This window comes from Vombatus ursinus, unplaced genomic scaffold, assembly GCF_900497805.2.
Source record: "Vombatus ursinus unplaced genomic scaffold, bare-nosed wombat genome assembly UNPS02000582.1, whole genome shotgun sequence".
Taxonomy (NCBI): Eukaryota; Metazoa; Chordata; class Mammalia; order Diprotodontia; family Vombatidae; genus Vombatus; species Vombatus ursinus.
In genome coordinates this window covers 39,032,110-39,056,927 of record NW_020940360.1, presented here as the reverse complement: position 1 = coordinate 39,056,927, position 24,818 = coordinate 39,032,110, and the positions used below count along the sequence as shown (strand labels likewise).

Sequence of the window (24,818 nt, the reverse complement as noted above, 5' to 3'; positions counted from 1 at the left end):
AAACCAAAGAGAGATTATGTGGTGGAGAAGATTGAATATCATCTGTTTAAGTCTATATGCACTATAGATTTAAAACAAAAAATAAGATTACAATTAAATATTAATTAATATTATTAATACAATTTAATATATACAGATAGGTGAATATTACAGTGGATAGAGTTCCAAACCTGGAGTCAGGATGAGCTCAGTTCAAATCTTGCCTCAGATACTTACTCGCTCTGTGACCCCAGACAAGTCATGTAACCTCTGTTTACCTCAATTTCCTCATCTGTAAAATGTATATAATAATAGCACCTATCTCCCAGGATAGTTGTGAGGATCAAATGAGATAATCACTACCAATAGCTTAGCACAGTGCCTGGCACATAGCAGGTGCTACATAAATGTTAGCTACTGTTATTATTAAATATGAGAAAGAACAATATGAAAGACAAATATATTTATGTAAAATGTGATGACTAGAAAAACAGCATAAAAACTGATAGTTGTATGTGTATAAACACAAAGAAATAATGAAAGGAATGAAACAAGTTCATACACATGAGTTTGGAAAGTAACACAAAGCAAAGTATTTTTTGCTTATTTTCAATTTTGTTAAAATTAATGTTTCTTTCTCCCTTTTTTCCTGATCTAGATGTGACATTTCATTAGTGACTTGTGCAAGATTACACAACCAATATGTGTAAGAGTCTACCTAATAAAAATGTCAATGTTGAGGTTTTAGTTGAAGATTTCACAAAAGAATCAAAAAATCTCAATAATCTTAGAATTGGAAGAGTCCTCAGAAGTCACATCTAGTCCAACCTTTAGATAAACAAGAATTCTCTCTACATCATTCTCAACAAGTGTTGAAGCCCTTTAGGGGACATTTTAGCTTATATTTGATTTTATTACCTACTTATAATATTTGTAAAAAGCACTTAGCACAGTGCTTTGGTACATAGAAGTATGTATATAGTCGGTGCTAAATAAATGCTTATTCCCTTCCCATCCTTTCCTCTTTTAACAAGATCATATTTAAAGTGGAAGAAACCTCAGGGGCCATCTAGTCTGACTCCCTCATTGTCAGAAGAGGAACATGAGGCCCAGAGAGGAGCCCAAAGTTACAAAGGTATAAATTGCAGAGCTGAGAGTCCAGCTCAGGTCCTCTGACTTCAAACCCAGTACTTTCCCCGTGAGCCGTACAACCTCTATTGGTATTCGTTGTGAATGTCAAGCCTATCATAATGATAATCATAATAAATGACATCCAATCATATTTAGTCGTGTCTGATACTACATGACCCCACTTCAGGGTATTCTTGGCAGAGGCAGATGAGGAAACTGAAGCAAACAGAGTTAAGTGACTTGCCCAGGGTCACACAGCTAGTAAGTCTCTGAGGTCAAATTTGAACTCAGGAAGATGTGTCTTCCTGACTCCAGGCCCAGCACTCTATCCACTGCACCACCTAGCTGCCCCTATGTTGAAGGTCATAAGACAAATATATCTACTTTTTGACATAATTTGCTTTACAACTATTTTCACCAAAAGAAATTTTTCCACCAGTAAATATAAGATAGATATATCTGTTTTAAATCTAGGCATGTTGAAGATGGCCTTTTTAAAAAAAAATGTACTGGCTTATGTGAAATCTGTTCCTGGCTCAGTACCTAGTTTAAAAATCTTATGGATAGCTCACTAGATATTGGTGAGAGAAGTTAGATAAAGCTGTGGGTAATAATTTTAGCCAAAATTAAACATCCAGCCCTCAAGTAGTTCTCTATCTATATACTGTCAAAATACTGATCAAGTGTGGGAAGCTCTAATAAAGACTAATAAAATGCTAATAATAATAATAATAATAATAATATAAACACTATGTTCCAGGCACTAGGGTAAGCACTTTACAATTATTATATCATTTGTTCCTCTAACAACCCTGAGAGGTAGGTGCTATTATTATTCCCACTTTACAGATGTGGAAATTGAGGTAAACAGAAATTAACTGCCTTGCCCAGGGTCACAGAACTAATAAGTATCTGAAGTCAGATCTGAACTCAGGTCTCCTTGGCTCTAGGCCCAGCCCTCTATCTACTGTGCCACCTAGCTGCCCCTAGATTCACTAAGATCTTCATGACCCAAGGTCAAAGGCAGAAAAAAGGTGTATATTGATATAAATATCTAAACTATTTATGGCAGCCCCTTTTCTTATAGCTAAGAACTGGAAGCAAAGTAGATGCCCACTGACAGAGGAATGGCTAAATAAATTGTGATACATTATTGCTTGGTGCCTTGCCTACATGAATGTAATGTACTGTTACTACACATTCAGAAACAGTAAATATGATTAAAGAGAAGCAAATTAAAACAGATCAAAATAATCAAATTGAGTGTGGCATAATTACAAAGGGCAATCTTGACTTAGAGGAATTGAGAAAATATACTTCTCTCCCTTCTTTGCAAAGGCAGAGAACTGTGTTTATGGAATAATGCAAATATTATCAGGTACAGGTGCAGTACTACTTGTTTTGCCAAATCACTCACCCCCTCACCCTTTCTTTATTCTTTGTTACCAGGGATATCTCCCTTGGGATGATAGAGTTGAGACACATATTCAAAAATGAAGGTGATATAAAGATAAAATATTAAAAAAATACAAAATTTTAAAATAATGTATCATCAACACTGTGTAAATATATCATAAAAAGCTAGTGTTTTGTTAATTTAAAGAAATAAAATTTAATTTTTAAAAACCTAAAGTATATTGTAAGTTAGTTAAAAAGACATTCTAAGTCCTCAGAATGTCTACAATTCTTTCACTGGGAAAGAAAGTCAGGTAACCATCCACATACAGAATGCATGCACTACTACAAATGGCCATTAGAGGTCTCCCTTGGTATTCAGAGACATGACTTGTTTCAGAGCTTTCTGTCTGTCATCTTTGGTTAAGTAACTAAAATATAAGTGTAGGTGCTAATAGCTGAAAATCTGTTCCTAACAAACAGCAAAAAAGTTTGTGGAGGAAATATTTATTTCAAATGAATAATAATAGAACTTTAAAGTTTACAAATGAGTACTGTATCTTTTGAACTTTGTATTACAATAAAGTTAGGAAGTCAGGGAAAACCTGAATTCAAATCCTACCTCAGACACCTGGATAAATCACTCACTCTCTTTTAGCCTCAGTTTCATCATATGTAACCTCCCAGAGTTGTTATGAGGATCAAATGAGATCTCATATGTAAAACACTTAGCAAAAACCTTAAACCTCTATAGAAATGCTCTTATTAACTATTATAAAGGTCAGACATCAAGGAAAACTGAGAACTATGAAGCCTAAGTAACTTGTCCATTATTACACAAGTAATAAGCAGGCAGGGCAGGGAGACTGGGACTCAAGTCCAGCCTTTCTGGCTCTGTGAAGCTGCTTCATACTGGAGTAACAGGGACTTTTATGATTCAAGAATCAAATTAATTCAGTAAAACAAATATGTGCCAAGTAAATACTATGTGCAAGGCCCTGTGCTTTCAAGGGAATATTCACCAAACTGAATTAATTCAGGTGAATTTCCATGGAACAGACATCAGTAGTGAGCCAAGAACTGGCCATTTACTTCCCAGGAGTTCTTAACTGACTGGTAACACTACTGGAGGCAGCTTACAAGACCACATGGAAATCTCCCAAGGCAAAAAAGCACAGGATCCACACATGATAACAAGAATTAGGCCAAATAAATTACCCTTCCTTGAAAAATCATCAAGCAAAGAAAGCATTTTGTGTCTGAAGTGTTCTTAGCTTGGAGAAAAGGAGACTGTTGTTTGATCTCTAACTTCTAAACTATACGTTTTAAAAAAAAAACTGTTTCTGTAAGCTATCTCCAATATTTAGAGAATTTTAAGTTCTGAAAAATAATATTTTAATTGTGATATAAAGACAAAATGGCATTTCATTAAATATTAGCCAAACAGGACAATTTTGCTATTATGAGTAACAGAAAAATAAGATACCTGTAAGTAAACTTTTTTAACACCAGGCACAAAGTCTGCAATTCTGCCAAAGAGCAGTCGTCCGACTCCTGAAGTGATCCCAATGCACATTAGGACTACTTCTTTATTTGATTCTTCTGCAAATCTTTCTTTTATATGGTTCATCTATAGGTTTAAAAAAAGAGAAAAAAAACCAAACACCAGTTAATATACTCAGGAAATCCTCCATGGGTATGGCATTGCACATATTATTCGTTCACATTGTATGTTCAGAGTGTTATACTCACTCCTTCAAATTCAATTATTTCCACAGTGGCACAGTAGAGAGAAGGCAAAGCCTGGAGTTGGGAAAACCTGAGTTCAAATCTGACTTCAGACACTTCCTAGTTGTGTGACCCTAGGCAAGTCAATTAACGTCTATTTGCCTCAGTTTCCCTATCTGTAAAATGGAGCCAACCCAGGGTTGTTGTGAATATCAAATGAGATAATAATTGTAAGGTGCCTAGTATAGTGCCTGGCATAAAGTAAGTGCTATATAAATGTTAACTGTTATTACTCTGTATGGGTTTTTCCACAAACATACACATGAAAGATAACCTAACCTATACGATACCAAAAGTTGAAAGAAGCAGCAGCAAGCCTCAAGAATTCCCTCCCAAACTATGACTCAAGAAGATCTAACTCACTCTCAGTCTCACAGAACCTTAGAATTGGAAGGGACCTTAGGGATACCCTAGTCCAAGGTATGCTGGAATAAGAAGCTCTTCCATATTACACCTAATAAGCGGTCACCCAGCTTTTGCTTAAAAGCCCCCAGAGAGACTGTGTGTAGTGTCCCATGCCTAGAATTCCTGATACCAAGGAGGGTGAGATGGGGGAATCTCTTGAGCTTGGGAGTTTCCGAGCTGTACTGATCTATGCCAATCAGGTATTTGCACTAAGTCCAGAATTAATATGGTGGACCCTAAGGGCCACCAGGTTGCCTAAAAAGGGACAAACTGGTCCAGGCAGAACTTAAGCAGATCAAAGCTCTTATGCTAATTATTAGTGGGATAGGGCCATGAATAGCCACCACACTTCTAGCAAGGAAAGGGAAAAGAAAATTAAGGAACCCACTGTCTCCTGTGGCCACCCATTCTATTTTTGGATTCAGTGCAAGAATTTAAGTGCCTGCTATGTGCAATACACTATGCTAGGCTCTAGGGATTCAAGGGCAAAAATCAATCAATTCCTAGCTTACTAGAAAAAATTATTTAAAAGCTTTCCCTTAAATCATGCCTAAAATTATCCAACCATTGCTCATCATTCTGCCTACTAGGGCCACACAGAACAAATCTATTCCTTCTTCCAATATAACCCTTCAAATACTTGAAGACAATTATCATGCACCTCACTAAATCTCTTCTCTCTAAGCTAATTATTAATCAATAAACACTATTAAGTGCCTGTTAGGTGCCAGGCACTGTGCCAAACCCTGGGGATACAAAAAGAGGCAAAAGAGAATCCCTGCCCTCAAGGAACTTACATTGGAATGGGGTAGACAACATGCAAACAAATAGATACAAAGCAAACTAGATACAAGATAAGTAGGAAATAATTAACAGAAGGAAGGCACTGGAATTAAGAGGCATTAGAAAAGGCTTCCTGTAGAAAATGGGATTTTAGTTGAAACTTGAAGCCATGAAAGCCAACAGGTAGAGATGAAGAGGGAAAATGCTTCCACTGGAGACAGTCAGCGAGAATGCCCTGAGCCAAAATATGGAGCATCTTGTTCTTAGAACATCCAGTCCAGAGTCACTGGATTGAAGAATATGTGATAAGGGAGTAAGAACACTAGAAAGGTAGGGTGGGGTTAGGTTTTTTTGAATACCAAGCAATGGATTTTGTATTTAATCCTAGAGGCAATGGGAGTCACAGGAGTTTACTCAGTAGAGGAATGACATGTTTGGATCTGTAGTGGATGGATGGAGGATGGACTGGAGTGGGGAAAACCTTATGGCAGGCAGACTCATCAGCAGGCTATTGCAGTAGTCTAGGCATGAGGAGATAAGGCCTGCACCACAGTGTTGGTGGTATCAGAGAGAAAAAAGGAGGTAAATTCCAGAGATGCTTTAAAGGTGAAATCAGCAGACGTTGGCAGTTCCTTCCATCATTTCCCCCTGTAGTACAATCTCAAGCCTTTTCACCATTCTGGCTGCTTTCCTTTAGATGTTCTCCAGATTACCAATACCCAGAGCTGAACATAATAGACAGGAGGTATGACCACATGTTCAGGTGACCTGATGCTTGACTCTTTTTCCTCTCTTAGTGCAGTCTACTATTAGCTTTTTTGGCTGCCATGTCCCACTGTTGAGTCACTAAATCCACTAAGCTTTCAATCCACTAAAAACACGACATTGAATGGCTCTCCAGCAAGGCTTCTCCCATCTGGTATTTAATTTAAGGTTAAGACTTTCTATTTAACCCTACTGAATTACATCTTATTAGATTTAGCCATTTTAGCCATCCATCCTTCTTTTGTGTCATCTGCCAATTTTATAAGGATGCCTTTATCCAACTCATTAGTAGAAATATATCTCCTAGGTTAATGCTACAAAATTACAAAGCTCAAGTTTGGTCGCAAAGGAGAGAAGACACCCCTTTCCACCATTTTGCAGAGGTTGGGGCGGGGTGGGGGTGGTTCACAGGCATGGTACACTGCATATTGTCAAATTTTTTTCTATGTATTGGTTGGTTTTGCTGGGGGGGGGTTTCCTTTTCCTCTTTTTAAAAAAATTCTTTGTTATATGAGATGGCTGTATGGGAAAGGTGAAAGAAAGACTACAGGAGGAAATTTAGGATATATAGGGAAAAGATCAATTCAAAATAAAAGTGAAAAAAGTCTTAAACAAGAAGTAGCTCCTAACCATCTCTGAGACTCTACTTTTCCCCAATATAATTGTTAATGATGATGATGATAAGCTCACTTCCTAGGACCTCACAGAAACCTTGCTCGACTGTAACAGCATCTTGGGTACTTGGGCCTACTCTGTGAAGGACTAAAACACCCATGTATCCTGAAGTCAGTGAGCTGAATTCTAGGGTAGAAAGCTCCCTTCTCCCGTAATCTTCCTACCTGTGGGATTAATCATTTAATCTGTACTACTTTACATCTTTGGAATCCATTTCTTGGGTAGAATTAGAAAAAATGCCTTTCTGGTTGCTTGGATAAAGAAAAAAAAATAATTGTCTTTTATGGAACTAGAAATGCATGATCTAAGCCCTTCACAGACCTTGAAGTGTCACACAAATGTAAGTTATTACTATGCTTTGCTAGGTATTTTCCAAAACAATACAATCTTCTAAACTGCTCAACAAAAAGGAAATCATTTTGCAAACCTTTTATATAACATGGGTTTCTAAAACTTAATACCCTACTGAGTATTTCACTTGACAGAGTCAAAAACCTTTGGAAACCATCCTTAGTCTTAGTTAGGCCTAGATGGGTTGAATTAAATCAGGGTGTGATCTGGTACATTTTCCACCATTTGTATTAGGCATCAAGCCTTTAGCTAACTTTCCTGATCTTGTATTTAGGATTGTATTTGTATTTGGGATAGTAATTGTATACTATTAAAACAACAATTAAATTGTGTGAAAAATATTTCATTGTTTGTATCCACTATTCATTAACACTATGGAAAGGCTGTTCTTGGTCAGTAATTGCTAACCCAAAAGCACCCTCCAGTTTCCTGGTCATAGTAGTGAATAATATAATATTTGATATTTATACAGTGCTCTATGGATTTGGGAAGTACTTTAAATATATTATTTCATTTTATCCTTGCAATACCCCTAAATTCAAGGATTCTCATACCCATCATACAGATGAATAAGCCAAGGGAAGTTAAGTGACTTGCCCCAAGGTAATACAACTAATAAGTGAAAAGGTGATTTTTCTCAATTTCCTGCTTAATTACTACCATGATGCACCTTCACGACAACAATGATACGATAAGTGTTGACCTCTGATGAAAAAACTGGTCATCTTTTCTGAATTTATTTTCTACCTACAACTATTTTCTCCAAAACTAACAATGGTGCAGTACAATGCTGTGGAAATGTTGGCCATGGAAATAGACCTGGGTTTGAATCCTATCTCTGATACAAACTAACTGCTTGAGCTTCAATTTTCTTATTAGTAATGGGGGTACAACAATATTTAGACTGTCCACCACCATAGTTGTGCTTTATAAGCCTCAACAAACTACATAAATGTGAGATATTATTATTTTACTAGCTCTCAAACGACTAGCAACAAGGAAGATGTTTATATTCCTGCTTTCTGGCCCTAATCACTTCTGAAATCATTAAAGTATTGTGTGATTGTGTGATCACCAATAAACTGTTGTTTCAAACAATTAGACTCACTGTTTCACCACAGCAAGTCTTTGGCCTCATACTCTGGCTGTCCACAGAACATATTTCCCCTCTGGCTCAGTGACCTAGATGATTAAGAATGCCACGGTTCCATATGGCAGCAGAAGCAGCGCAGGATGATATCTCTTCTAGGTCCTGGAATTCTTCACCTCTTCATGACTGTCTTACTGTCCCCTCAGGCAACACATCTAAAACCAAACATAAAGCTTACCCCTCTCTCCTGATCTCCATATTTATGTTTCTAGTTGCCCATTGAACATCACCACCTGGTTTTCCTGCTGCTATTTTTGAGACATCTTTGTCTTCTTCCTGTCCTTCATCTCCAACTTCCACATCCAATCAGTCACTCTGCACACATGGTCTCATATTCTCTCTGTCTCTCTGTCTGTCTGTCTCTCTCTCTCTTCCTAACTCACCCAGGCTGGAAATGCACCAGCCACTCCTGGGCTTAATCCTAATACTGATATTATACCAAAGCTTTTACCGGCTCTACTTTTCTGACCTGGACTGGTTCACCCCTCCTTAGAAAGACTGGGGCCCCTCCACTCCTAGGGGCTCATTGTATTTGTGCCAAATTTAGTGCAGATACTTAAATGACTGCTTTAGCCCTACTGAAACTCAGAACTTCAGAACTCACTAGTTACAACCTCCCCCAGTAGTAGGGATTACAAGCATGCAGCAACACTACATCCACTCCAAAATCTTTTACATCTGTCTCTTTCCATTCCCAGTACTGGTGGCAGTGTCTCTTTCCATTCATACTACCACCACATCAACTCCTTAACTAGTCATGCCTGAACTGTTGCAATGACTGATCTTTCTGTCCCTTCCCCTTTTCCACTGATGACTCACAATGCCACTGGGATCAATATTCCAAAAATAACATTTTGACAAAATTGAAAGAATAAACAAAATGATTATAGCAATGAAACTAATTCAACATGAAGATGCAACAAAATTCTGGTCAGATGTTAGTACCAGACTGCTGGAGTTAAAGAGAATGCCTTCCTCCTTTCTGTTAACAAATCAATAAACTTTTGGGAGGAATGTATTTATATATGAATAAAAAACCACTTTGATCATGATTATCACTCCTCCTGCCCATCAACAATCAATGGATTGCTCTTTTCTCCTGCAGAAGAAAGTACAAATTCCTAAGCTATCTATCCCTAACCTACCTTTCTACCCTGTGTATTTCCCTAGTCTCCAGCCATATTGATTTACTTATTGGCCCTTAAACATGCTTGTGCTTTCCAGCCTCCGTGGTTTTGAAACCTTCTCCCTTACTCATCTATGTTTTTATAAGCACCCCTTCAGACTAGCTTCTACCTCCCCTAAGTTCTCCCTGACTACTTTTTCCCCAATGATCTCTCACTTTAATTTCTGTTATCATTTGTTTGGCAACTAATCATTTAATGACTTATGGTATCCTTCTTTGGTGGCAACTGTAACTTACATTACATTGTGACTTAAATTTCTGTGCTGGTATATTTTCTCCATAGCTAAATCATAAGCTTATTGAAGGCGGGGACCATTTCTTACTCATCCCTCTTTTTCCTGTCTTGCTGTTCAGGATATGTTAGCCACCATCCTACAGCTTACCCAAAGGCATTAAATAAACTCCCCAGTCATTTTCTAACCTGCAACTTGGCAACTTCTCTTTTCTCTCCCTTTGTCTTCTCCTTAGAATTAAAGCTCCCTGAGACTAAGGCTAGTCTTATTGTATTTGTATCTTTAGTCACATAGTAAGTAGTTAATAAACGCTCTAGGAAATTACAATTGCCCATTAGTCACATAGGGCCTGATAGGGCACACAAAGAGCAATGTCATTAGTTTGTTAACAGAAAATAAAGGCAAGTTGGGAATCAGCAAAAGGTGTGTCATGGCCTAATAAGCAGCTTGACGGATAAGGAAGGGAAAACATTATCTGGAGAGAATCATGTCCAGAAGATTACAAAAGTACAAATTAGAGATAGAAGCAACCTTAGTGATCATCTAGTTCAAACCCCTTATTTTGCAGATAAGGAAACTGAGGTCCTAAAAGGCTAAGTGGCTTGTCCAAGGGTCACATGGTAAGTACCAGAGCTAGATTTGAATCAGCATTTTCTGATTTCCAAGTCTAGTGCTTTTTCCATTGCAGCACAATATGGGAGATTGGAGACTAGCAGCAGCAGCAGGTATAGGTTGAATGTCTAGTTGTACAGCAAATACTGGAGTTGGTCACAGTGAAATCAGATACAGAAAAGAAGGGCCAGTGGCAGTAGAAAGGAGTAGGATAAATTATTTATATCAGTATGTTGACTGTGTCATGGTTTGTGCTACCATGATACGCAGCAAATTAGTTTAATCCAAATATATTTTGAATAATTCTTGTGTAAAATGCATTTAAGCTAAAATCTAGAGCAGAAGAGGTGTGGCAGCTGCCACCACTGGTGCCCAGGATTGAGCTATTTCCACTGAATAATAGATTTAGTTACCATTTCAGAGGACATGGGCATGGATGGAATGGGCTACACCCAAACCCTAAAAACCGAAAGCAGGGAATATGGGATGTAATTTTATGTACTCAGAGAATTTATTGGGAATTTGAATCCTAACTCCATTCAGTGTGTTAATCCACCTCTGGGAGCAGTCACAGTTCGTATTCTCTTAAGTTTTTAATAGACATTCTTCAGTGTTGGCAACAGAATGAATTGCCATTCATTCCTCTGATGTGACTAGGAGCACCTGGCTGCCAAATTGCTATTTAAAAAATAATTATCCTCTATTAGTGGTTGATTTTTCACCTGCTCTACTTCATAAACTTTGGAAAGTATCTTCCAGTGGTGATCCATTTTATAGGTAAATTCCTACCTTAAGAGAACACGATGGATTACCAAACAAATTATGTTTAAATGCAAACTGATTGTTGCCCTCAACAAAGAACATACGCTTATTTATTTAAATGAAGCACTTCAGTGTACTAGGCACCTGGAAACAGTTTCTTACTTTTTCTTTTTCTTGAGTGACTTAAGGAATATATGGGACATGAGCCTCTTTAGAATGCAGAACCCTGGGACTCTGGACAATGGTGCCTGAGAAACAGCTGAAGTTAGTGGCACCAAGAAAGTTAAGTTTTGCTCTACCCGAGATTTAATGCTACCTTGCTCTCCTGACCATGTCCTTTTTTCATCCGGCTTTCTCCCACTGAGATGCATGTCATACAAACAAAATAAAAACTGAACAAATAGAAACCTATTAACACATTCAACTCAATAAACATTTAAGCACCTACCATGTGTATATCTAGTCATTGTAATTATTCATTTAATGATCTTTGTAAAACAACAAATAGATTCAAGCACTCTCACTACTGAACACTTCCCTGCCTACGCAGTCAGTCAATAAGCTTATATTAGGCACCTCCTACGTGCCTAACAATGCTAAGTGCTGAGGATACAAGAAAGGTAAAAGGCAGTTTCTGCTCTTGAGGAGCTCACAATCTAACGGGGGAGACAAAATACAAACAACTAGGTACAAAAAAGCTATATACACGATAAACTGGAGCTAATCAATGGATGGTACTAGGGAATTGTGAGATTCAGAGTAGATCTGATCTTGCAGGAAAATGATTGATGTGATAATGATCCTGGAAAGTCACCAGTATCTAAGTCTTAGATTCTAAGATAAGACCAGATTACAGAGCAATCACAAAAAATATTTAAAAGCTTCCCTAAAGCACAATCAAAATAGACCAATTTAATTTTCTTCTGTGATAGAAGGACATCCTACAGAGATAGAGGGGAAGCTACAGAAATATTCTATTTTTAATTCATTAAGACTTCTGATCATGCCCCACTTACATTCTCATTGACAATCTAGGGAAATCATGGTCTTGGCTCTGAAGATCCCAATTCAAACAGAGAGTGAGGATACACAGTGGCTGTTCACTAAAACCAGAACTAGAGTTTCCCTTCCACTATTATTTACCAGTTTTCCCAAAACACTGAATTTCAGAATAGAAAAGTACCTCAGTGTGCATCAGGTCCAAATGATATCTGAAAAAAAGAACCCCTACTCTGTGCTTTTCTTCAGTTTATAATGAGATGTACCGATGACACAAAATAAAATAGGGTTATTAATACTCTGGGAGACAAAGATGAAGTACAAACAGCCATAACCAAATGCAAAGAAAATTTTTTTACAAAAATAGGATGGAATTCAATAAGAACCTTTATGGATACAAAACAAACATGTTAAAAATAAATGAAGGTTGGTAGGGTATAAATGTAAAAGAAAAAGATCTGAGGATATGAGTCATTCCAAACTGAGTATCACTCACCAGGGTGGAGTGAGGGAGGGGCAGAGAGGAAAGGAAGAACAAGAAAACTTTGGAGTCTTCTTTGTTTCTTCTTTCTCCCTTCCTCACACCCAATATCCAGTTGCCAAGTCTTGTCTAATGTACTTCCACAACATTTTTCCTATTGGTCCCTTTCTTTCCACTGACACAATTTCTGCAGAGCTTCATCATCTGTCACCTAGTAGACTACTGCAACTGGTATCTCCATTTCTAGTCTTTCCCTTCTCCACTTCATCCTCCTTATAGGTGTCAAACTGATATTCGTAAAACATAGATCTGACCATGTCACCTCCCCCTCTCCCAACCTGAAAATCTTCAGTGGTTGGTTCCCTAATGCCTTTAGCATAAAATATAAAATTTTACAATCTGGTTCCTACCTATCTTCCTAGTCTGATTTCATGTATTCTAGAAACTGGCCTATTAGTTATTCCAGAATATTTGAGTAGGAGATGGAATGTCATTTCAAAAGTAGTCACCCACATCTTCCTCTTACAACTCTTAGAATTCTATCTTTCCTCACCTTTACTTCTTAGAATCTGTCTTCCCTTAAGACACAACTCAGGTACCATCTTCCACATGAGACCTTTCCTGATTGCTCGTATTTAACAAAATAACTGAGTCATTTTGTAAGAATTTTGTATTTATCCAAATAAATAGTGCTGTGTGTCCCCTTCTCCCCCTCAATAGAATGTCAGCTCTTTAATGGGAAGAATTTTTAAAATTTAAAAATTTAAAATTTAAAATTGTATGCATGGTACTTTTGCATGTAGTAAACACTCAATTAATTATTTGTTGAATTAAAATGAGGAACAAACACCTGCCCTTGCCCACCCCCAAAAAATACACTGTTAAAAATATAATATGTAAAGCTCCAGAAGTAATCTTTCTTCTGAAGTGAGTCAAATTCTGGGATAACCAGAAAAGCAACATAGTTCAATGGAATGAATACTCAATGTGGAGCCAAAGGACTATAATTTCAGGCCCAATTTTGACCCCTTACTACCTATGGCAATTCACTTTGCTTCATTTCTCTGGGCCTCAGTTTCATAATATATAAAATGAGGGAGAGGGGTCTAGATAACCTCTAAGATCCCTCTCAGTTCTAAATGTACGATTCTGTGATCCTAAACTGAATCAGAGTATAACATTTCATCTAATTTGGATCATCAGAATGAATAAGAATAGAAAATGCTTTCATCACGATTCTTGATAATATATAACTTCCTTCTGGTATGGAGAAAAAACTACCTAAGCACAATGTAAAGCCTCCTTCATGTGCCCAGAACACAGCAACCATTTCTCTATACACTTGCCTTCCACTAGGGCTTAACCTCAGCCCAGCACCCACGGGTTTCCCATAATATGCAGGATGACCCAAGTACATTGATCAACCAACTAGTATTTATTAAAGACCGAAAGGCAGAGAGAGACAAAAACTAAAGGAAACACAGAGAGACAGAGAGAAAGATAAAGACAAAAAGACAGAGAAGCAGAGATAGTGACAAAGAGACAATTTCTGCCTGCAGGGACCTCATTCTATACTTTTTTAAAAATTATTTTGTTTATTTCATTAAATATTTCCCAATTACACGTAAAAGAATTTTTAGTCATAATTTTTCAAATTTTTGAGTTCTGAATTCTCTCCCTCCCTCCCACCCTTTCCCCTTCTTGGAAAGGCAAGCACTTTAATTTCAATTATAAATGTGAGGCCATGCCAAACACATTTCCATATTAGCCACACTGCAAAAGAAAACACAAACAAAATAAAAAGAAAGTTAAAAAAAGCATGCTTCAATCTGCATTCAGAGTTCATCAGTTCTCTCTCTGGAAATGGATAGCATTTTTCATCATGAGTCCTTTGGAATTGGCATGGATCATGGTCTTGATCAGAGTAAGTAGCTAAGTCTTTCCCAGCTGATCAACCTTACAATATTGCTATTACTATGTATACTGTTCTGGTTCTGCTCACTTCACTTTGCAGCAATTTATAAAAGTCTTCTCATTTTTTTTTCTGAAACCATTCCTCTCATCATTTCTTATAGCACAATAGTATTATTCTATCACAATCATATATCACAACTTGATTAGCCATTCCCCAATTGATGGGCATACCCTCAATTTCCAATTCTCTGCCACCACAAAAAAAAGCTGCTATAAATATTTTTGTACAAATAAGTTCTTTTCCCTTTTCTTTGATCTCTTTGGAAGAGAGACCTAAAAGTGGTATTGCTGAGTCACAAGGGATGCAGGTTTATAGCCCTTTGGTTGTAGTTCCAAATTGTTCTCCAGAATGGCTAGATCAGTTCACAACTCCACTGATAGTGCATTAGTGTCCCAATTTTTCCACATTCCCTTCAGCATTTGTCATTTTCCTTTTCTGTCAGTCTGTTATCCAGGCTGATAGTTGTGAAGTGGTATCTCAGAGTTGTTTTACTCTAATCAGTTAGGGATTTAGAGTATTTTTTAAATGTGACTATTGATTGTTTTGATTTCTTCTTTTGAAAACTGCCTATTCATATCTTTTGACCATCTATCAACTTGGAAATAGCTCTTACTCGGTTCAGTTCCCCTAGATATTTGAGAAATGAGGTCTTTATCATAGAAACTTGTTGCAAATTTTTTTCCCAGTTTCCTGTTTTCCTTTAAATTTTGGCTTCATTGATTTTGTTTATCCAAAAGTTTTTTTTAATTTCATGTGATCAAGGAGATGAGTCCGAGAAGATGGTGGAATAGGTCAGAAAACTTCCAGTTCTCCAAGTTTCTTCCACAAAAAAAAAGACAGAACATCACCTCATAGTAGCAGAAGTAAACATGGGGTAAAGCAGTTGTCCTAAGAGACAATTTGAGAAGACTCTGGGAAAAACCCAACCTTCAGGTTCAGCCTGAGTGAAGTGCAAACACCTTCAGGCCAACTCTGCAGAATCAAGAAACAACAAGCTCTGGAGGCAGCTGGGTTGAGAGGCAGCCTCAGCCTTAGAAACTTTCATTTTCCAGACACTCTGGGGGTCTGACAGTTGAGTAGCATTTTCAAGGGAGGCCAAGCACAGACCAGACGTGTCCCAGGCTGTGGCTGCAGGGGAGAAGGAGCCAGCAGGTACCTGGTGAGTGTGGTAGAAGGGTGGGGACTCTGCTGGCTGGAGGCATTTACTGGAGAGTAGAGTCCCTGCTTTCAGTTTTTGGGCAGAGAGGACAGCTATAGTTTGCAGCCACCTGACTGCAGGGAGCAAGATCATTTGCAGGACAGTGTGGCTAGGGGCCCAAGCTGTGGCTTAGAAGTGGAGAGGAGAACCCAAAGTTGGGCCCCAGGAAAGAACTCAGAAAATAACAGTAAGAAGGATCTGAGGCTTGGGGAATACCTCAGAACTAGAACTTGATTACAATAACAGCTGTTAAAAACAAAATAAAACAAAAATAAATAAATAAAAATGAGTAAGCAAAGGAGAAAAAACCCAACCATAGATAGTTACTATGGGGATAGAGAAGATCTGGGTTCATATTCAGAGGAAGATAATGGAGCCAGGGGCAACTAGGTGAAGCAGTGGATAAAGCTCCAGTCTTGGAGTCAGGAGGACCTGAGTTCAAATCCAGCCTCAGACACTTGACATTTACTAGCTGTTTGACCCTGGGCAAGTCACTTAATCCTGATTGCCTCATGAAAAAGAAAAAAAAAGGGAGAGATAATGCAGCTAAAAAAGCCACTCCTTTTTCAAGGAGAAACATCAAATGGTCCCAAGCACAAAAAGAGTTCTTGGAAGAACTTAAAAAGGACTTTAAAAAGTCAATAGTATCAATAGTATCAGAATTTCCTCAATCAGAGATTGAGAAAAAATTTGAAAAAAAAGGGGGGGCCGGGCAATCCAAGAAAATCAAGAAAATTATGAAAACAGCCAACATTTTGAAATAAAGAATCAAAAACTTAAGGAAGAAAAATAATTTCTTGAAAACTAGAATTGGGCAAGGGGAAGCTAATGACGTCCTAAGACACCAAAAAATCATAAAACAAAATCAAAAGAATGAAAAAATAGAAGAGAAAATGAAACAACTCCTCAGAAAAACAACCAATCTGGAGAACAGATTGAGGAGAAATAATATAAGAATAGTGAGACTACCTGAAAATTACAATAAAAAAAGAATCTTGGCACATTATTACAAGAAATTATCAAGGAAAATTGCCTGGAAGTTCGAGAACAAGAAAGCAAAGCAGAAATTGAAAAAATTTGCTATCACCACCTGAAAAAGATCCCAGGAGAAAAACTTACAGGTCAAAACTCCCAAGTTAAGGAGAAAGTATTGAAGCAACAAGAAATCACCCCCCAAACAATTTAAATATCATGGAGCTACAATAAAGATTACACAAGACCTAGCAGCTACTACACTGAAGGACCATAGACCTTGGAATACCATATTCCATACAGCAAAAGAGCTGGGGTTACGACCAAGGGTAACTTACCCAGCAAAGTTAAGTATAATCCTGAATGGGAAAAAAAAAAAGGACATTTAACAAACTGAAAGACTTGCAGATTTTTGTGGCAAAACCCCCAGAACTTAAAGGAAATTCAACATATAATATCCAGGAGAAATAGAAGGTAAACATTAAAGATCAATTATAAGGGACTCAATAAGGTCAAATTGTTTACTTGCATATGAAAATATTACCAGTACCTTTATCTGTCATCATTGTTTGAGTAGTCTTGGGCTGAGCTGAGTATCATGGGATAAAAAGGAATAATTATCTCATACAAATGAAGCATACGAAGAAAAAATGATACAGAAGAAGCTAGTGGGGGGCGAGGGCAAATAGTGTTGGTACCTTATCAGGAATGAGTTAAAGAGGAAGCAAGACATATTTTACACACACACACACACACACACATTTCATATGTATGTATATATAGCATAAAAGTCTTCTAAATTCAGAAAGAAATAAAAGGGCAAGGGTATGGGGTTGGGGGAGAGGATAAGGGAAGGACTCTTACAGGAGTAGGTAAGTTAAGGAGTAGGAAGGCAAGATAGTGAGTAGAAGAAAATTAGAGGAGTGAGGAAGGGTAGGGTAAGTAGGGTGAGAAGGATAGTGAGGAAAAATAGGAAGGAGGAAAATTCACAGATAATTGTACCTTAGAATATGAATGGGATGAATTTACCCATAAAACAGAAATGGAGAGCAGAATAAAAATTTGAATTCAACAACATGTTGCTTTCAGGAAACATAAAAATGAGAGATACACACAAAGATAAAATAAAGGGCAGGAGTAGAATATATTATGTTTTAAAAAAAGCAGAGATAGTAATCATAATCTCAGACAAAGTTAAAGTTAAAATAGATTTAATCAAAAGAGAAAATAGAGAAACTGCAATATTGTTCAATATTGTGTTAGACCATTTAAAATAACTAGACAGTATAAAATACCTGAGTAGATACCTGCCAAAACAGACACAGAAACTATATGAACATAAACATAAAACACTTTTTATACAAATAAAGTCAGATCTAAATGATAGAAGTAATATTTATTGTTCATGGGTAGGTAGAGCCAGGATAATTTTTAAAATGACAATTTTATCCAATTTATTCAATGTCATCTCAATTAAATTACTAAAAAATTATTTTACTGAGTTAGAAAAATAATAAAGTTCATTTTGAAGAACAAAAGATCAGGAGCTTCAAAAAACCAGGGGAAAAAAAGATGTAAAGGAAGTGGATTCGGTAGTATCAGACCTCAAACTATAAGATGAGAGCATTGTTGAAATGTAAAATGGATAATTTCAATTATTTTAAAATAAAATTTTCTTGTATAAATAAAACCTATGTAACCAAGAACAGAAGGAATGCAGAAAACTGGGGGGAAACTTTCATAAATAATCTCTCAGAGAGTATGGGATTGGGTTGCAATATTGTGAATCCATCTGGTCATGGGGATTTTTTTCCTTGGGGAGTTCAATTATGGCTTGTTCAATTTCTTTTTCTAAGATAAGGCTATTTAAGTATTCTCTTTCCTCTTCTGTTAATCTGGACAGTTTACATTTTTGTAAATACTCAGCCATTTCACTTAGATTATAAATTTTACTGGCATATAATTGAACAAAATAACTCCTAATAACTCCTGTAATTTCATCTTCATTGGTGAATTCATCCTTTCCATTTCTGATACTAGTAATTTGGTTTTCTTCTTTTTTAAAATCAAATTAATCAATGCTTTATATATTTTGATTTTTTTTCATAAAAACACCTTCTAGTTTTATTTATTAGTCCAATTTTTTAACTTTCAAATTTATTAATCTCTCCCTTGATTTCTCAGGATTTCCATTTTGGTGTTTAATTGGGGATTTTAAATATATTATTTTGCTAGTTTTTTTTTTTTAGTTGCATGCTCAAATCAACTGATCTGCTCTTCTCTCTTTTATTGATACAGGCACTTCAATACATAAATTTTCCCCTAAATACTTCTTTGGCTGCATTCCATAAATTTTGGAATGTTTTCTCATTGTTGTCATTCTCTATAATTAAATTATTCATTGTTTCTATGATTCTTTGACCTTTTCATTTTTTAGGATTAGATTGTTTATTTTCAAATTAGCTTTTAAACTATGCTTCCACAGCCCTTTATTAAATGTATTTTTATTGCATTATGGTCTGAAAATGATACATTTACATTCTGCTTTTCTGCCTTTGTTTGTGAGGGTTTTATGTTCAAATACAGGGTCAATGTTTGCAAAGGTGACACGTACAGCCCATTAAAAGGTATATTCCTTTCTCTTCCCATTTAGTTTTCTCCAGAGATCTATCATATCTATCTTTTCTAAGATTCTATTTAACTCCTTGACTTTTTTCTCATTTATGATGTCTCAGTTCTTTCTTTGGTGATATCACAGCTTTCAGATTATCCAATGATTCTTAAATTATCTCTTCTTGATCTATTTTCCAGGTCAGTTGTTTTTCAAATAAGATATTTCATATTTTCTTCTATTTTTTCATCCTTTTGACTTTGTTTCATTGTATCCTGATATCTCATGGAGTCATTAGCTTCCACTTGGTGAGTTCTAATTTTTAAGGAATTATTTTCTTCAGTGAGTTTTTGTATCTCATTTTCCATTTGGCCAATTCTGTCTTTTAAGGTGTTATTTTCTTCGATATTTTTTGTGCCTCTTTTACCACGCTGTTAATTGTCTCTTCATACTTTTCTTCCTTTGCTTTCATTTCTTTACCTAATTTTTCCTCTGTTATTGTTGAGTCATTTCATAATCACGTCTGACTCTTTATGACCCCACTTTGAGTTTTCTTGACAAAGACATTGGAGTGCTTTGCCATTTCCTTCTCCAGCTCATTTTACATATGAGGAAACTAAGGCAAATAAGGTTAAATGACTTGCCTACAGTCATACAGGCAGTGTCTGAGGCCAGACTTGAATTCAAGTTCTCCTGACTCCAGGGCCAGCATTCTATCTTCTGAACCACTTTGAAAATCATTTTTTGACACTTCCAGGACTTCTTGTTGGGCTTGTGTCCATTTTTTTTCTTTGATGCTTTACTTGTAGCTGGTTTGACTTATTTTCTTCTGAATCTGTGCCTTGATCTTCCCTCTCACCACAGTAGCTTTTTATGATCAGGTTTCCTGTTGGTGTTGTTTGCTCATTTTTCTACCTATTTCTTGCTTTGGAATTTTATGTTAATGTTGGGGTCTGTTCCTGGAGTAGGTGAAGAGGGGCTCTGTCTCAAGCTTCAGACTTTTTTGCACTGCTGCTTTCAGAGCTAGTTCTGTTGGTTTGGAAAATTTCGGTGCTTCTCAGGTGGTATGCTCTGGAGAGAGGTGTGGTCACTGTTCTCTTGGTCTGAACTCTGGTCCTTAACCAGGAAGGGCCCCTGATGGCTTGGGATTGCAATTAATACTGCTCCTCAGGGACCCTCCCTTTGGAAACAGAAACAACACTGTTCCTCAAGGTCCTTTGGAGCCAGAAGTGATACTGCTCCTCAGGGCTTCCACTCTCTCTGGAGCAAAAATGTCCCTCTCCACCCTTGAACTTTGACCCAGAAGTGGGTAAAGGCAATTGAGCTGCCAAACAGAGTCTGGTCTTGCATCCAGTATTAGCACAAGGGAATCCTGTAATCTCTTTCTGATTAGTCATCAGGTTCCCTTACTGTCTCAGGTTTGAAAGCTCCCAAAGCTGTTGCTGCTTCTGTCATTGCAACTTAGTCCCACCACTGGTGTTTAGTCTATGTGGGCTCTGAGCCAGCCTCCTCACCCATGTCACAGATCTCTCCTATGTTGTCTTAAACTGGAAGAATGTCTCACTCTGACCTTTTGTTGGCTCTGTAACTCCAGAATTTGATTTGAGGTGTTATTTTAAAGTTGTTTGGAGGAGAATGTTGGGAGAGCTTGGCTGAGAACTTCTCTACTTCACCATCTTGGCTCTTTATTCTACTTTAATAATATATTAACACCTCATTTATTTGTCATTGGGAAATGTTACTCCTTGCCATGGTCAGTGTGTTTGCTTCCTCTAACAATACTTCTTACCTTCTAAATATGGTACATCTAATCTGTATTAAGGCTAAAAACCAAACTCATTAGAACCATCTGTAAACTAAGAGGCTCTCATGAGGGTCTGATAGCCTCTCCTGTTATTAAAGTATATGGAACTAATGGTATCACTTCTGTTTTCTTCCCAGTTCTCAGTGGTGTTCTGAATAGTTGGCATTGCCCTTTAAGCCACCATCATAAGCACCAGATAAATGAAGTGCTACTATAAATACAGTATTAGCAGCACAATAAAATACAAATAAGGAGCTTGAAAAAGAAAGTTATTCCTATACAGTAGCTGGTATTTTATTATTAAAGTGCTTTATTGATTGTATTAGTTAAATTTTTAAAAAGTTGTCCTGTTCAAGAAATTCTTTCCAATCCCTGCCTCAAAAGAAAAGGTCTGCTTGTCATGTGCGCTGCAAGTGAGATAAGGATGGAGGAGTTGGAAAGTTGAGCTGGGGGCAATTTTGCCTTGAAAGCAGCTTCCATCTTCATGCCCGCTCCTATCTCAAATACACCCTTGCCAGAAAATCCCACAAATCATACAATGAAGCAATCTTGATTTCAGTTGAAAAAAAATAAGCAAAATCCCTATGCTATTATTTTTAGACTACTTACGATTATGTCAAGTCTTTTGCTAGTTTAAAAAAAATCTAATATATATAATTCAAAATATCTCATTTCCCCTCTAATAAATGCCATGTATGTGACATCTACTATTTTCTCCCATCTGTACCAAATTCTGAACATTCTTTTCACAAATTTTGTTCATTCATTACACAAATATTAGGCACTGGTTATTGTATCCCTTCTTTAAGCATGAAGTGTAATTTCTAGCAATAAATTCTTTATAAGATGTATACAGCTACTATACTTTCTTTTTGAAATCTACTCTCTGTTCAAATGTATTTTTACAAAGTTAAGTTCAGAATGCAAAAAGGACCCAACTTCTTAAAAAAAAAAAAAAAAACAGAAGTGACTTGGAAACATGCTAAGAGCCTGCCAGGAAGGTTAATGGCTAATATTGAGCACAGCCTGTAAATTAAGATTTTGTACCAGGGTCTGACCTCCAAGCTCAGAAAGCTGGGTAGGTAAGAGTTAGAAAGAAATCATTTACAGATTTTTGCAGACCTGGGAGCTGCGATTTTTCTCCTTTTCTTTACCAAAAGGAAAAAAGGAAGCAAGATCAGAACATATGGGACTTTGTACTTGAGAAGGTAGCTTGTGTAAGAACAAAGTACCAACTAACACAGCGAAAAGATTAAATATGGGAGAGAATGATGCCTCAGTGGATTTCTTACAACACACTACTCTGAAGTTCTAAAGTGGTAGAGTCAGACTTGTAACTCTCTGTATGCCCCCCAAAAATCTTCTAAGAAAAGCTTCAAGTTCAATTGTGGAAAGAAAGCTGGATTTGGAGTCATGGACCCATCTCTGTTGCTTACTATGTGACTGAGTACAAGCCGTTTCATGTTGTTAGACCCCACTTTCTTTGTCTGTAAAAATAGGGGGTTATACTAGATGACCTCTGGTATTCCTTCTCTCTAAATCTATGATCCTTGGAGATAGTACCAGTATTATATATAGATGCAAAAAGTATCAGAAATGGAAGAGACCTCAGAGGTCATTAATCTAAATCTCATTTTATAGATGAAGTCACTGAGGTCCTGTTACCCAAAGTAGTGTAGCTGGTTATTGGCAAGGCATAACTAAAACTGAAATCTTCTAGTAAAAATAGTTATTGTCAATAGTTGAAGATTAGTCAGAAAAGTAACATATGGCAATTTTGTTTATTTTACTTGTATGTGACTTTATTTTTAATAATTAGCAACTGATACTTTTAAATTTTTTAATGAGTCATTTTTATAGGAGAAGTATAATTGGATGGTAAGGTATGATTAAGAGGTGTGAATTATATAATTAACTGATTCAAAAAATATATACATACATACATGTATGTATTAAATATTTTTACTAAAACATATCTACAAATGAATGCAATGTTGTCCTTCAGAATAATCTCCTGGAGAAGCTATACATTTATTCCCAAAGATGCTACTATGGTTTGATACATATTTTGCAATTGCCTTCAGACACTGAAGCACCTCCTTGTAGCTACCTTCAAGGGTAGCAAATTCAGTTCTCTTTGAATGCATATTTAATTTTTAGAAACAGTAAAAAAAAAGTTTGAAGCAACACTGGTAATCAAACCTGGTTAATAAGATTTTTTAAATCTTGTTTATAATTTGTTTAAAAACAGGTTATAAAATACTATGTTTTCTTGTGTTGTTCATAAAGTGACTTTTTAGCTAATTCCAAAACAGTGGTTCCAAAAATATTTTAAGCAATGGTAGTATTTTTGAAATAAGTATATGGCCTCCCAAGGTGATGGCTTTGAACACCAGTGCTCTTTTGACTCAATGAATTACTGATGTGGCTATTACAGTCACATATTATGTCAGCATGAAATTTTGAGCTAAACCCTAGAAAATATCTGTTTCAACCTTTTCATTTTGCAGATGAGGAAACTGAGGCAGAGAGAAGTTAAGTGACTTACCTAAGGTTGTACTACTAGTTAGTGACAGAGCTGATGTATCTCTTGAGCTACAGTCCAGGGTTCAGCCCACTAAACTCAATTATCCATGCCTATGGAGCCTAGCTATTTGAATCATGTGGCCCCAAACACAGGCATCATTTTCTACATAACAGCAACTATCCAAATTGTTGGCATTAGAATAAGGAGGAAATAGGCCTAAGAAAAAGTAAACAGTCTTTGAAGGGTTGGCTTTTACCCAAAACCAAAAATGCCAAGAAACATCATAGGGTAAAATAGAAGAAACAATCCAATGCTATTATGGAGTTCTTATACTTAATAGGTTGTTGTCTATTTCCACAATGTTGATTTAAATTGTAAAAATAAGCAAAACTCTTCTATTGTTATTTTTATATCGTCTACTGTTATGTTAGGTCCTTTACCGGTTCAATAATATCAACAGACATTTATATAGCAATTTAAAGTTTCCAAATGCATTAATATATTATCTCACTTCCTGCAGTGAAAGTGATTCCATACATACTACAACATTCTAAAACACAAGGAACGATTTATTAGTATTTGTGAAATCAGATAATACATGTCGATATTTAAAAAAACAAAATGATTGTTTTTCCATTAGTGAAGATGTCTTCCTTCAGTAGGACAGTTAGAAAAACCATAATTGCTTAAGTCTGACCAACTTCATCCTGGGAATGAAAATACCCTCAAGATGTGCCTCCAGAAAAAATAGGAATATGAATTTTGCAATAGAAATATTTGCCTCCCTTGTAGGGAAGTCTACTGACACCTAGAGTTTTAAAAATATCATTTCTAATAATGAATTGTGAAAAGCAAGAAAAGAACATTTGGCTGCTTTAAGGGACTATATTAACGCAGACCATTATTAATTTGTTAATAAGATTTTATTTTATTCAACATCCTAGGACTCAGTGGCTAACTGCAGAAAGGGTATAATTCTTTAATTAAAGTCACTTCCTCACTCCGGGTTTCCACATCTGAGTTCCACATCTCAAGA

At 36.5% G+C, this 24,818-nt stretch overlaps 1 protein-coding gene across 1 annotated transcript in view; it reads right to left on the bottom strand.

Moving 5' to 3' along the window:
• The window catches only part of SLC16A10 (solute carrier family 16 member 10), a 141,397-nt gene that overhangs the window by 14,575 nt on the left and 102,004 nt on the right, over nucleotides 1-24,818 (bottom strand). The window contains exon 4 of the mRNA XM_027854756.1: nucleotides 3,992-4,135. Coding sequence (XP_027710557.1) covers nucleotides 3,992-4,135 — 144 coding nt within the window. The remainder of the gene's footprint in view (nucleotides 1-3,991; nucleotides 4,136-24,818) is intronic.